Below are 14,567 nucleotides of genomic sequence, written 5' to 3'. Positions count from 1 at the left end.
TAAAAACTCCGATGGAATAATAGGGCAGATTACAAAGTGACACTAGGGCATCATGTAATGGCTGCACTATGCCCATGATGAAGGCTAATTGTACCATCATGACCTCAGTGAATAGGAAGTGCATAGTTAACCCAGGGCCCTTGGGGTGAGGGCCATGTTGCCACATATAGGATCCACTTGTTAGTTGAAGTACTGTTCCGTGTATATATGTGGCCCTCACAGGAATCCGCATAACATGTACAATACCAAAACTCTAAATACATGCATGACTTTGGACTTTTGAGAGTGGATTCCAGATTTTCCATCCATCAATGTTTGTTTCCAAGATTAAATAAGCTCTCCTAGAGTATCTCTATTCTTGTTGGCATGAGTAAGTGTTGTGCCAACACAAAAAACCCAACAACTATTCACTGATATTTGTATAGGAGCATTGTTGGCACTCAATATGAATGACCTTTATGCCCTATATCTCTCAATGCATAAAATGAGTGCCACTAACACTGTTTGTACATGAAAGTCTATGCATTTTGCATTATGCTTGATTCTTAGGTTTTTGGGCCAAAACAAGTAATAGGAATGCAGGATGTATTTATGCCCATGTACCTCTCAATGCATAAAATGAGTGCCACTAACACTGTTTGTACATGAAAGTCTATGCATTTTGCATTATGCTTGATTCTTAGGTTTTTGGGCCAAAACAAGTAATAGGAATGCAGGATGTATTTATGCCCTATATCTCTCAATGCATAAAATGAGTGCCACTAACACTGTTTGTGCATGAAAGTCTATGCATGTTGCATTATGCTTGATTCTTAGGTTTTTGGGCCAAAACAAGTAACAGGAATGCAGGATGTCAAGAGTTGGACTAAAAATCACTAGACTGACTTCAAGGCAAATTCCATTAAGCCTAATGATGTGCTTTGTGTTCAGAATCTTCAAGACAAGAATTCAAAAAGACTTGATTAGGTATTGAAAGTTTTACGCGAAAGCATCTTTGGATTCATCAACTTTGGGGAAGTTTAAAAGCTAGGTAGATTCATGTGTTCTTGAATTCCTCCATAGTTAATGGCTCACATGCATACAAATTTCTACTCTAAACATGATGAGAGTCAATACATCAAAAGTTGGGACCAAGAGGTGCCAAAAAAGCATAATATGGTTCGTGAACCTTTGCCCTCGCGAATGGGTCGGCCTACTCCTCGAGTTTGGTTTCAGCAATCCTTTTAATTAACCACGCATTTTGTTCACAAAGTATAAGCATGCAATGATGCAGTCTAAAACCTCTGAACAAGCTTAGAAGGTCAAAGATATGAGAGACAAGTAACAATAGATGGTTGATGGATGTAAAGAAGCTCTAGTGGACACCAAAAGGCTGAGGTTCAAGTTATGTAGAGCATTGAAATCATTCAATGTTCAAATTCAATAAAACTAGAGGTAACTTCTTGTTCATATTGATCAATATGTGCCTGGATTATGGTACCTCATAATAGATGTTAATGAACATGCAACATGTTAATATATTCATGGTTTATTTTGATGCATTCTTTTTTCTCATATGGTTGCAAACATTTGTTCTTAGTGTCCCCCCTTGATAGATAGATCATTATACTGCATGATCACTAGTTCATAGATCACCCTATCATTATGTGGCAAAGGTAGAGCTGGAATGGTTCTAAACATCTTGTAATCTTCTAATAGCTCTTATCCTTGTTATCATGTTTTTATCATCGCTTGCAAGTTATTCTTAGATTAGGTAGTTTGTTTACCATCTTTGTAGAGCCTTAGCTTAGTCATGTTCTTTCTGATTCCCTCTAGTTGATACCTAATTGCATCGCAAAAAATGATACCTAATTGTGTTTGCTAATCCATTTCATTAGATATTAATGACCAATACAAAGAATTGTGTGCTTGTGAAGCACCAACAAAGCATGAAAGACACTCAAAGGTCCTAATGTTTTCTCTATAGAAGGAAATTCATGCCAAAACTTGACCAAACGCGTTAGATGAGGTCAAGAGACACTTATATGAATGCGATGTGCCAGCATTGGAAAGCATGGTGTGATATGGGACATGAGGTGGATATGCCACATTTTATTCTAAGCATGGCAACATCTAATTGATTATGTATATATATTGATGTGCCTAGCACATCAAGTATCCTAGGTCAATAAGCACATGTGTATCAACCTTGTGAGCTATGTTTCCTATCAAGACTTCTTCTAAAGCTGGCTTTGAATGAAATAGTAGAATTTTCACTATTTGTCACAGGTTACATGGAGTATTAGCAAATTTATCTAGTTACTGTCCTTTGGATCAATACTCTATGGATTTGAAATATGGGACAGTAGAAGGATAATTTGTTACCCAAGAATAGCAGCAGCATTTTCATGTAATTTATCAAGCAAAAAAAACTTCATCAATATACAAAAAAATTCCAAATTATAAATATTTTTTTGATCATCATCCATCGGCCTGTCACACATCCCAGTCAACTGGACTTCCGAGCAGCATGACCCAGGACGATCTGGGTAGTAGTTGTGTTGCGTGCGTGCGGGGGAACACGCGACAGAGCGACCACGACCCTGAACTAGAAGACCCCCGTGCTCGCCAGGGAGGTTCGTCTCCATGGTCTCCAAACCAGCGGCATGAGATGTCCCCTAGGTCCCGCCACTAGGACACATTCCTGGTCCATGAGGTGGCAGAAACGAACGATGAAGTCCTCAGGGGCGTGCCCACGCACGTCAACCTCATCCACCGCCACTTCGAACCTGTTGAAGATGAAGCTATACACCATGGCCGTGGAAATAAGTGGTCTAGTGCCACCCACCACCACCACCACCAGAGCGTGCTGCAGCGCATCCTCGGCCTCCTAGATCTCCATAGTGCGGGGGGCGATTACCATGGTAGTACACAGGCGCTGACCGTGTGGTTCCCCAAAGACGCCCGCATTGGCAGTGCTCTCGCCGGAACCTGCACTCCTAGCTGGTGTCGCGACAATAGCCTGCGTGGGTGCGTGTGTCGAAGGGGGCGGTGGTGGTGGTAGCGGTGGCGGGGGCGACAGAGGAGACGGCGTTGAAGGTGCCAACATCAGAGTAGGGGGTGCGCAACATCGAGGGACAGAGACAAACCACACTGTGGACACTGACCACCTTGAGGTCATATCCTTAGAGTTCGGCCTGTGTCACCTCCCCTGCTACCGGTACGGAGCAACCCAACGCTCAACATCCAGCAACATCGGCAAGCGGCCACGCTTGGTGCCAGCCCCACGGTGGCCGACGTTGTGTGGTCATGCCGCCAGGTGACCCACCTCCCAACACCTATAGCATCTCTCCGGTTTGCGACAGTTCACCTTGACATGTCCCTGCGAAGACACCTAAAGCAAAGGCTGGCCAGCTCTGGTGGCATAGATCGAGGTGACCTTGGTGGCGAGCGACGCAGGGAGCGGCGCCAATCGAGTAGCGCCGGCCTTGAGTTTTTTGAGGCCCAGGGCAAAACAAAAAATCAGGGCCCTTTAGTTGTAAATACACACATATATATTCATAAATACTTAATTGTGTATGGAAAAGCAATATTCATATACATCAATTCATAAACGTACAAATACCTTAAAATTTTTTTCGAACATTCCTCGATGCAAATTCATTGATGATGGTATTAATATCGATCTCATCCAAAAACCGCTTCTCAATGCATAATGTTGCCAAACCATTTAACCTCTCCTGAGACATTGTAGATCTTAGATAGTTCTTCAACAATTTTAGTTTTGAGAAGCTTCTTTCAGCTGATGCCACAGTCACAGGCATAGTAAACAAGATCCGATAAGCAATGGAAACATTAGGATAACAATCAGCTTTTGTAACAAACTCAAAAATCTCCATAGCTGTCATTGGTGTATCTGACAACGTGAATTGTAGAACACTGAGCTCAGAAATCATATCATTTAAATCAAAGTCAGATGAACCCCCTTGAGAGAAAACTACTGTCAGTGTTGTGCAACAGACTTTTAGCTCAGGACCATCCAATGCTTTCAAGGTTGTTGAACTCATTGAAAATCCAAATAATTCTTTGAATGATTCTAGTTGTTCAAATCTAGTCTTCAATGAACGGACTGCCATATCAATTATCATCAAAAAGTAAGTAATTTTAAATTGCTTCTCACCTTCCAAGATTTCTTCCTCATTATTATTTTCATCAGAATGCTTCTTTCTAAGAGCATGGCGCTTTACGGAACGATGGCTCAACTCCCAGTTCAGATGCAATTTCCTTTGCATTAACCTTACTAGAAGCAAACCCATCATTTCTATAGGTTTCAAAGTAATCCATTATGCCTTGTATCTGCTGCATGGTAGAATCAATGCACATAGATGGTGACTGCAACTTCTTGCTTACTTTATTGACAGCAAACAAAACATCATGCCAAATAACCATGCCAAATATAAATTCAAAGCTGCCAAGTACTTTAAATAAATTCTTTGCATCACTCCTATCCTTTGCTTCTGCATCTTTATCTTAACTTAATGCAAGTAAAGCTGCCCCTAGCTGAGGAGCTTGATATCTAATTGCTGCAACACTTTTAATACGACTCTCCCAACGTGTGTTGCACAAAGATTTCACAGTTAAACCATCAACATGATCAAGCAAAGACTTCCATCTTTTAGTAGAACCAGCAAATAAGACATATATCCATTGCACAATCCCAAAAAATGTATCAGCTTTGCTACAAGACTTAGCCATATCACAAAGAGTAAGATTAAGACTATGGCAAGCACATGGCATATACAAAGCTCTTGGATTTATATCACGCAAGCGACTTTGAACCCCCTTGTATTTTCCTTTCATATTAGAACCATTATCATAACCTTGTCCCCCTAATGTCATCAATATTAAGACCAAAGGACTTAATGGAATCAACCAAAACTTTAAAGAGCCCAGAACCAGATGTGTCATCTACCTTCAGGAAACCAAGAAAGTACTCTTCTATTTTAATTTTATCTTCACTCATGTTAACACATCGAACCAACAACGTCATTTGTTCTTGATGACTAACATCTGGGGTGCAATCAAGAATAACTGAGAAATATTTGGCCTCTTTAATAATCTTGATGATAGAATTTGTAATGTCTGAAGCCATAAGAGAAATCAACTCATTCTGAATTTGTGGCTGAGATAGTGATAATGAATGTCATTGTTTTGAAAACGTCTAAGATGGTCTTGTATTACCAAATCAAATTCTGCAACCATCTCAGCACAGGCTAAGAAATTACCATTTTGGTCATTATAAAGTTGCTCGTTAGATCCTCTGAAAGCCAAATTACGCCTACCAAGGAACTTTACAATGGCAACTATTCTCCTCAGTACTTGCCTTATGCGCTCTTTCTCCTTGGATATTTGCTTCTGTAACTCTTTATCAATTGTCTCTTGTTTGCCCAACCTACTTCTCAATTCATTCCATGAGTTCATACTGGTAATATGCTCAACACTAATTTCATGTTCCTTTCAGCCTCTCATTGGTATGTTTCCAATCTCTATACCCATCATTCCCCAATGAACTCTTGCACTTCTTAGAATTAAAAAGCTTACAACAAAAGCAAAATACTTTATCCAAGTGTTTGGAATAAGCTAGCCATTTTCTATCATGTAGATCTCCATTACTCATTTTTCTTTGATAATGAGAATATGCAAAATGCCTTAAATATTATCGAAGGGGAATACAATATTATCTTCTCTTATGGCCCCCTTTTGAACTAATATATATCCCTTGCTTTGTTATCAAGATTATCCCAATTTCTTGGATCATAAATATCCATGTGACACACCGGTTCCTCATCAACACTAGTATTTTCCATAGCATTTGAATTAAATATGTGCTCATCATTACTCACATTGATTTCTTCCATTTCAGTGCCAACATTGTCATGAGAAGGACCTTCATCTTCTGGAACAATATGTGCTGGATCCTTCCAGACAACTATCGCCAACTGATTTGGATCTCTTGAAGTGTTTCAATTCTTGAGAAACTTATGCATAGAACCCCTCTGTGATTGTGTTAACTCATCTACTCGTGCTTTCTTTTTCCTTTTCTCACTACCAGAAGCATACTTTCTTTTTCTTGATGTCATGATGCTGTTAAAATTTATAGAAACAATTAGTACAAAAAATTAACCCATCTACTCTACTCGTGCTGCTGGCTCAGTGTCAATGTGGCTCACCACCGATCGTCGATTCGTCGTCGCTCAGGCGGAGTCGGCGAGACACGGAGATCGCAGTCGCAGCCCTTCGCTTTCGCGTGGAGTCTCGCCGTCGCCATCGCTATCGCGCAACAGCTGTGCAGCACTCGCGCATGTGCTGTGCGGGACTGCGGGCGTGCGGCGCGCTCGCGCCGTCGTGCGTCTCGCGTCTGCCGCTGATCTCGCAGGGACGCAGGCGCTGGCTTCTCGTGAACGCTAGCTGCTGCAAGGATTTTCTCTCTTATTTTAATGCGGCCTCAATCCTTCTCAAGGAAGCCAGTTGCATGCCGGCAACAATTTAATACTACTCCTACTACCGGGTGTTGCATATCTGGGGTGGGCCCCTGCCTAATTGGGGGGCTAGGGCGGCCGCCCCGCTTGCCCGCGTCCAGGGCCGGGCCTGCAATCGAGCTTCCTGCTCTGCACTTGGTAGAACCTGTCACAGTGTGGCAATCCCTGCGTACGCGCCAGATATGACGCCGGAGATATGGCACCTCAGGCTGGCCCAGGCTCGGCGGCTAGATCTAACGGCAGAGGAGGGTGGTAGGAGCTCCTTGCAGTGGCCATTAACCCCTCTGGCTGGTGCCTCCTCCGACGGTGGCGGCGCACCCTCTGGCGCCTACGTCCCGACAAAGCAGCCTTCTTCCCCTTACTCGGCGGCGGTGGGGAATCAGCAGTGTCGATGTCGGAATAGTCCTCCGAGTCACTGAGGGAGAGCCTCCCCTCAGGACTGCGGATGAGGACCTCCAACAACCATGGATTCACCGGGCCTCCACCAAGTTCCTCCTCCATCTCGTCAGCCCAAGAATGTCAGCTGGAAGACGAGCCCTCCATTGTAGCAGCTACGACCTACCTACACGTGGATCTGCTAGACGGCGAGGCTAGCGTGGCCACCGGCGGTGTGGATCTGCTGGACGGCAGGGCCAGGGTGGCCACCGGCGTTGGGGGGGAGCACACTCAGGTTCCCTTCATGGTTGCAGTACTACTAGCTTCGTTTCGAATAAGTTTGTTCATTCCATCATCTTTCAACTTGGGATGACAGCAGTACATTGGATTGTACCGTCACCACAGGCTGCTGCCCCAGCCTGCATGGAGCTCACCTGGTTCTGAGACCCAAAGCTTCACCAAATAAATGGAGTATGCCCAATATCAGTAGAGGTGAGATGAAGGAAAAGGACAACGCCATGCAATCATTCTGGAAAGTCTTAGGACTCAGCTGGGAGTTCCTTTTTTTATGGAGACCATCATTACTATGTGTTGGTCCATCTGGATGATGAGAAATGACATTATCTTCAGAAATATGGCGCATACAATTCGAAGATGCAAAGCGGTTTTTCAGAAGGAGTTTGCTCTAGTTATCCTACGAGCAAAAGCAAGATATCACCCCTCAATAGATTTATGGCTAGACAATTTTGTGTAATCCTTTCTATTTTTTTCGTTTCCTTTTTGTACCTTAATGTTTGTACTCGGCGCTCCTGTTTTTTAAAGTTTTAATAAATTCACAGTAGGGGCGGAGCCCCTCATGTTTTCCTCAAAAAAAAGGAAAAGGACAACGCCATCTTCATATAGAGAAACCCTATGCTGCAAGGCCTTAGCTGGAAGGGGTTTAGGAGCCCCTCATTCGAAGCTAAAGACACCATGTGCCCTAGGGTGTCCATCATGAGAATAAAGAGCACTAGTGATAGTGGATCACGTTGTCATAATCCTTACCAGTGTAAGATGACCTCACCAGGGATTCAATTCATTAACACCTGTGTTGAAGATGAAGCCAAAAGCCCACTAATGATGTTGCACCAAATAGCTAGCCCCCAAACCGAGCTTTCTCAGCACTTCAAGGAGGAAAGGCCAAGATACCGAGTCAAACGCTTTCATGATGTCCAACTTGAGAAGAAGGCAGGGTTGTTTCTGTTGATGAAGAAATCTTGCTATTTGTTGGACCAACATGAAATATGAAGCATTTCTTAATGCAAGCACTTCGATTCTTAGACACCTCATACCAAACGTGAGTTGCCAGGCGATAGGGTAGAATTTTGATGAGCAATTTAGCAAAGCTGTGCACAAGGCTTATAGGTCTTAGGTCCTTAAAATGATTGTCAGCGTCCTTCATGGGCGGCAGTGTGATGTATGCAGTGCTAAGGGCGCCCGTGTTTCTGAATTTTCTGCTCCAAACAGCAGAAAGTGTAGTCATGACATCCCTCTTTATGACAGGCCAACAAGCTTGATAGAACCGGCACAGAACCCTCAGGGCTGGCACTTTATCTCTAGGCAATTGACTGATAATAGTCTTCCACACTTCTTCAGAGAAAGGGACATCCAGATCAGCAAGTTCATGGGTTGCAATTCCCAGTTCGTCAAGGTTAATGTAAGAGAATGAAACGCTCAATTCATTCGATGTTCAGTGTACAAGTCTTTATACATGTTGCCGATCACTGCTAACCAATCAATCCTAACTAACCTGCATGCACGGCTGAGCTAAAGGCTAGGCACTAGCAGTTACACAGTTGGAATACAAGTGGTGGAGCAGATCCTATGCTAACCAACAGACGTCTGGAGAATAGGTCGCTGACACGCCCTCTGCAGTTGGAGCATGGGATGGTCGAATGCACAAACTATCTCTGAACTCTGTGAACAATGGTGTTGGGAGGCCTTTGGTCATAATATCGGCAAACTGGTGCTGAGTTGGTATGTGCAGTACCTTGAACTGACCGAGTGCCACCTTCTCACGAACGAAGTGGATATCAAGCTCGACATGCTTGGTCCTGCAATGATGTACCGGGTTTTCTGTAAGGTAAACCGCAGATACATTGTCACAATAGATCACCGTGGCTTTATCGACGACGACGTGGAGCTCTTGCAATAGGTTGCGGAGCCAGCAGCACTCTGCAGCAGCGTTTGCGACCGCCCTATATTCCGCTTTGGCACTCAATCGCGAGACAGTGGTCTGTCGCTTGGACGACCATGACACGAGGGAGTCCCCCAGGAACACGCAGCACCCAGATGTCGAAGGCCTGGTGTCTGGACATCCGCCCCAATCAGCATCTGAATATGCCTTCAGTGTTGTTGATGGGGTGGCCGAGATGGTGATGCCGGTGTCGATGGTGCCGGGTAGATATCGCAGGATTCGCTTGACGAGGTTCTAGTGAACGTTGCGAGGAGCATGCATATGAAGGCACACCTGGTTCACGCCATATGCAATGTCCAGGCGCGTGAGCGTGAGGTACTGCAGCGCGCCGGTGATGCTGCGGTAGAACGTGCCGTCTGTTGCTGGTTTGCCGTCCTTGGCAGACAGCTTGGGTGCAGCTTCAACAGGTGTTGATGCCGGCTTGCAATTAGCCATGCCTGGTCATTCCAGAATATCTTCTATGTACTGGGCTTGGTTGAGGTGGAAGCCAGCATTGTCACGGTGCACCTGGATGACAAGGAAAAAATGCAGCTCACCGAGGTCCTTGATCGCGAATGCTTGGCGTAGCTGATTAACAACTTGGCGCAGAAGAGTCGGGGACGAAGCGGTGAGGATGATGTCGTCCACGTACACCAGGAGGTACGCTGCGTGCGGTCCTTGTTGGTAGATGAAGAGGGAGATGTTGGAGCGTGATGCAGTGAAGCCCATGCGAAGAAGTTGACCGCCAAGGCGAAGGAACCATGCCCGTGGTGCCTGCTTAAGTCCATATAAGGACTTCACAAGCTAGCACACATGGTCAGGGTGATTTTTGTTGACGAAGCCGGCAGGTTGGTAGCAGTAGACCCGTTCAGTGAGATCACCGTGCAGGAACACGTTTTTGATGTCGAGCTGATGTACAGCCCATCGTCGTGTGGCCACGAGATGAAGCACCGTCCTTATGGTCGTCGGCTTGATCACTGGCGAGAAGGTTTGATGAAAATCGACTCCTAGCCGCTGCGAGAACCCGCGCACAACCCATCGGGCTTTGCGGCATTCGAGGCTTCCATCAGGTTGGAGCTTGTTCTTGAAGCTCCATTTCCCAGTGATGATGTTGGCGTTGGCTGGTCGAGGCACCAGTGTCCATGTCCCGTTGCTTGTGAGTGCGTCGAATTCATCCTGCATCGCAGCCATGCAGTCCGGGTCGCGGAGGGCGGTGCAGACCAACGATGGCGGTGGTGATGGCGCTGTCGTAGTGGCCACGTGCGCATACTTGGGATTGTGCATGTGGATCCCATCCCGAGCACACGTGACCATCGGGTGTCGGGGTCGTGGTCCGTCATCGTTCGCCGTGGGTGGTTCCGGCAGGTCGAGCGGCGTGGATGTCGCGGTGGGTGCGGACGCGGGCGTTGCTGGCGTCGCGGTGGACGCAGGCGAGGAAGCTGGCGCCATGACGGGTGAGGCCGGTGGAGAGGATCCGAGCACCCGGTCATTGCGGGATGTAGAGACCGTGAACTCGGATCGACCGTTGGCGGGGAAGAGGCCAGTGGAGGAGGTCCGTGCGCCGGTCATTCTGTGACGTTAGAGACTGGGGAGCGTGGAATGGCCGGTGGTGCACGGCGTCGAGGCAGACGTGGTTCGACTGGGATCAGGACCTCGTCCGACTGGCATGGTGTGCACAGTTGGGCTGGTGCTGAACTAGTCTGTCCCTGCACAAATGAAAAACATGTCTCGTTGAAATAGACGTGACGTGAGACAATAACACATTTGCTTTCCAGGTTATAGCACTTGTATCCTTTTTGATCAAGGGGATAGCCAAGGAACACGCAGCACACTGATCGTGGTGCGAGTTTATGTGGTGCAGTGGAAGTGAGGTTCGGGTAACATAAGCACCCAAATACCCGAAGGTGGCTGTAGTCAGGTAGCGTGCCCAAGAGGAGCTCAAAGGGAGTAGAGTACTGACGTGGTTTGCACGGACGCTGATTGAGGAGATAAGTTGAGGCCACAAGGGCATCAGGCCAGAAGGAAAGGGGGATAGCTGCCCGGAGCAGCAGCGTACGAACGCCATCGTTGAGTGTGCGAAGCACGCGTTCCACGCGTCCATTTTGTTGTGACGTGTATGGACAGTTGTGTCGAAGGGCAATGCCGTGCGTGGCGAAGAATGCGTGGGATGCGGAGTTATCAAATTCACGGCCATTGTCAGTTTGGAAACACATAATAGACATCTGAAATTATGTACGAACAAATGCATGAAAGGAAATGAGGGTGGGAAGAACATCTGATTTGTGGCATAGTGGGAATGTCCATGTATAGTGTGAATAATCATCTAAAATGACAAGATAGAATTTGAAACCAGAATTGCTCATTATTGGTGAGGTCCATACATCACAATGCAAAATTTGAAAGGGAAATTGAGAAACATTATTGGACTCACGAAAGGGTAGCCGTACATGTTTGCCGCGGCGACAGGCATCACAGGTATGTTGGCTAGACTTGGAACAGGTAAAACCAATATAATGGAGCGAGAGAGGCGTTGGAGTGTGTCATGGCCAGGGTGCCCTAGATGCGCATGCCAGAGACCGCTGGTGCTGGAGGCAAGGAGCGCAGCCGGAGGACTCGACGGTGTGGTTGTCAGTTGACGGAGTGGATAGAGCTCGCCTGATGAATCACATCGGAGTAGTACCATCTTGGTGTGAAGGTCCTTGATGGAGAAGCCCCAGGGATAAAATTTAACAGAGATGGAATTATCACAGGTTAGAGCACGAATAGAAATCAGATTCTTAACAAGATGAGGAGCAATGAGCACATCACGTAATTGTAAGGGGGAGGAAGAAGTGGGAATGGTGGCTTGCCCAGTACATTCAGCTGGAATGAACTGACCCAGGGATCAAATTCAACAGAGATGGAATTATTACGGGTTAGAGCACGAATAGAAATCAGATTCTTAACAAGATGAGGAGCAATGAGCACATCACGTAATTGTAAGGGGGAGGAAGAAGTGGGAATGGTGGGTTGCCCAGTACATTCAGCTGGAATGAACTGACCGTTGCCGACAACAATATGACGTTGAACAGTTGGCATCAGAGGGGAACTGTGAATACCAGAGCTGGAAGCCATATGCTATGTGGCTCCTATGTTGAGGAACCAGTCGCCCCTGCCAGTGGTGTTGTTGAGAGACATGTTGTTGAGGGCAGTGTAGAGTCCGGGCGGCAGTGAGCCCGGAATGCCGGCGTAGAAGGTGGCATCCGGCGATGGCGACGGCGCCGGGAGTGCTGATGCAGAAGAGACGGGGTGGACGCCGGGCCTGGATCCGAGGACGCTGGGATGCCAGGCGTTCATGGGCCACGCCTGGACAAATCCCCGCCACGGATTGTGAGCCATCACCCATGGTGGCAGGGTCGCGCCACCAGATTGCGCCGGAGGGCCACTGGAGGATGCACCGTGGCCGCCGGAGGTGTTCTGGCGGTTGCGGCCATCGTTGGCCTTCCTCTTCTTGCGCCGATCGTTGGAGTTGTTGGTGGACAGCTGAGACGGTGGTGGAGAAGAGAGGGCAGGCCGAAGTGCCTGGTTGTTCGGGGCTGCCGCAAGGAGGGCCGTCAGAGCCTCCATCTGCTGAGAATGACGAATGCGGTGTTCCTCCTGCAGGAGATAGGACTTGGTGTAGAGGAAGGTGGGTGGGGGATTCATGGTGGTGAGGACGGCGATCGCCTGACTGAACTTGTTGTTCAGGCCACATAGGGTGTCGATGACGAGAGCAGGGTCAGAGACGGTGGCACCGCAGTTGTACAGCGTGTCGGCGAGATGCTTCAGGCGGCCGCAGTATTCGGCGATGCCCATGGCGCCCTGGTATAGGCTGTGGAACTCCTGCTGGGCGTACACCGCGCGCTGGAGGCTGTTGTCGATGAATTGGCTGGTGTTCGCAATCCAGACGGAGTAGGCGTGGGCGTTCGGCCGGTTGACGTCGTTCCAGATCTCCTTGGAGATGGTGTGGTAGAGCCAGGTGACGATGCAGGCGTCAACCTAGAGCCACTCGGTGTCGTGAATCATGGCCGCGGCATCGACAGTGCCATCGATGTGACTGAGGAGACCAAATTTTTGGAGGGTGAGTTCCATGGAGGAACGCCACTACCTGAAATTGCCTTCGTCGGCAGAGAGCACGACTGGGACATGGCTGCGAATGTTGAGTAGGCAGAGGGTGGAGGCAGAGGGTGGAGCGGGCTCAGCAACTGCAGCGAAGGGATTGGAGTTGGAGGAGGCAGAGGCCAGAGAGTTGCCGGCCATTGCGTAGTGCGGCGGAAGCTGTGGGTGGGAGGAGGGATCGAAGAATCGCTGATACCATGTAAGAGAATGAAACGCTCAATTCATTCGATGTTCAGTGTACAAGTGTTTATACATGTTGCCGATCACAGCTAACCAATCAATCCTAACTAACCTGCATGCACGGCTGAGCTAAAAGCTAGGCACTAGCAGTTACACAGTTGGAATACAAGGGTGGAGCAGATCCTATGCTAACCAACAGACGTCTGGAGAATAGGTCGCTGACAGTTAACGTCACTCTATCTATATCTATTTGTACCTATTAGCTCGCTGCCTCACTGTACAAGTGATGAATCACTGCTGCCTTGTCAATTGTCATCATGATCTGTGAAGACTTGATGATCCCAAATCGAGTGACCAATGAAATTCTTATGCTTGCGGTGACGAGCATGGAGATGGAACAAGGAGGTATTGGCATCCCCATCCCTAAGCCAGCCATGTCTCATTGGGTGATAAATCACAAATATCCTGGGGAATTTATAACGATTTCCCTTGCCATCTCCAGCTGATTGTTAACATGACCAATTTTCTTTTGCTCCCAGCTCTCCAATTTAACATGACGAAGGGGCATGAAGTTGCAGTAGTGGAATTCCATGACGCCTCAAAACCCCCCTGGAAATCATCTTTCTTATTAGGCCAAAAGGATTCAAAGCGGAATCTTGGCTTCCCTGCTTTATTATCCAGCAATGAAAAACCAAAGGACAATGGTCAGAGTCATGTGAACCTGCACTTTGCGAAAAACAATCTGAGAAAAGATGCTTCCAGAACATAGAACCCTATCCAGCTTAACCAATTTCCTTTTACAGTAAATCATTGATCAACATTGCTAAATCTGCCCATCATAGCAGGGATCAAACTACAGTTGTTCTTATCTTCATCTTGTATATATGAGGTTGAAATCACCTATGATCCATGGACCTTGACAAACAGCCCTGACTTCTCTTAGTTCATCTAATTAAGAACTGGACTTTGTTGTTGGTGTCCCCCTGTGGGGCCATATACACGTGAGCCACTACAGTTGTCCATTACTGAGAAGGAACTGGACAGACACACAATGAGAATTGAGCATGGTTGCATTGGCCAGACCAAGGCCACGGGCGCCAAGCAACAAGAATTCCACCACTTGCCCCGACAGCAGGAAGCTC

General features: G+C 47.1%; 1 protein-coding gene across 1 annotated transcript; it reads right to left on the bottom strand.

Annotated features, from left to right (window-relative positions):
- On the bottom strand, window positions 8,755-9,564 carry LOC110432598 (uncharacterized mitochondrial protein AtMg00810-like). The gene is made up of 2 exons (XM_021453355.1): window positions 9,403-9,564; window positions 8,755-9,363 (listed from the first exon to the last, which is right to left on the bottom strand). Exons 1-2 carry the CDS (start codon window positions 9,562-9,564, stop codon window positions 8,755-8,757), a joined length of 771 nt encoding a protein of 256 aa, XP_021309030.1.

This window comes from Sorghum bicolor, chromosome 2, assembly GCF_000003195.3.
Source record: "Sorghum bicolor cultivar BTx623 chromosome 2, Sorghum_bicolor_NCBIv3, whole genome shotgun sequence".
In the NCBI taxonomy this organism is placed as follows: Eukaryota; Viridiplantae; Streptophyta; class Magnoliopsida; order Poales; family Poaceae; genus Sorghum; species Sorghum bicolor.
Note: the sequence above shows the minus strand (reverse complement) of the source record. Positions and strands in the feature narration are given on the sequence as shown.

What these genes read in the sequence shown, in the direction of transcription:
- LOC110432598 (XM_021453355.1), bottom strand. Translation starts at nt 9,564, where the DNA reads ATGGCTAATTGCAAGCCGGCATCAACACCTGTTGAAGCTGCACCCAAG. An exon ending in TTGCATATGGCGTGAACCAG is followed by an intron (nt 9,364 to 9,402) that starts GTGTGCCTTCAT and finishes AACGTTCACTAG; the next exon opens with AACCTCGTCAAGCGAATCCT.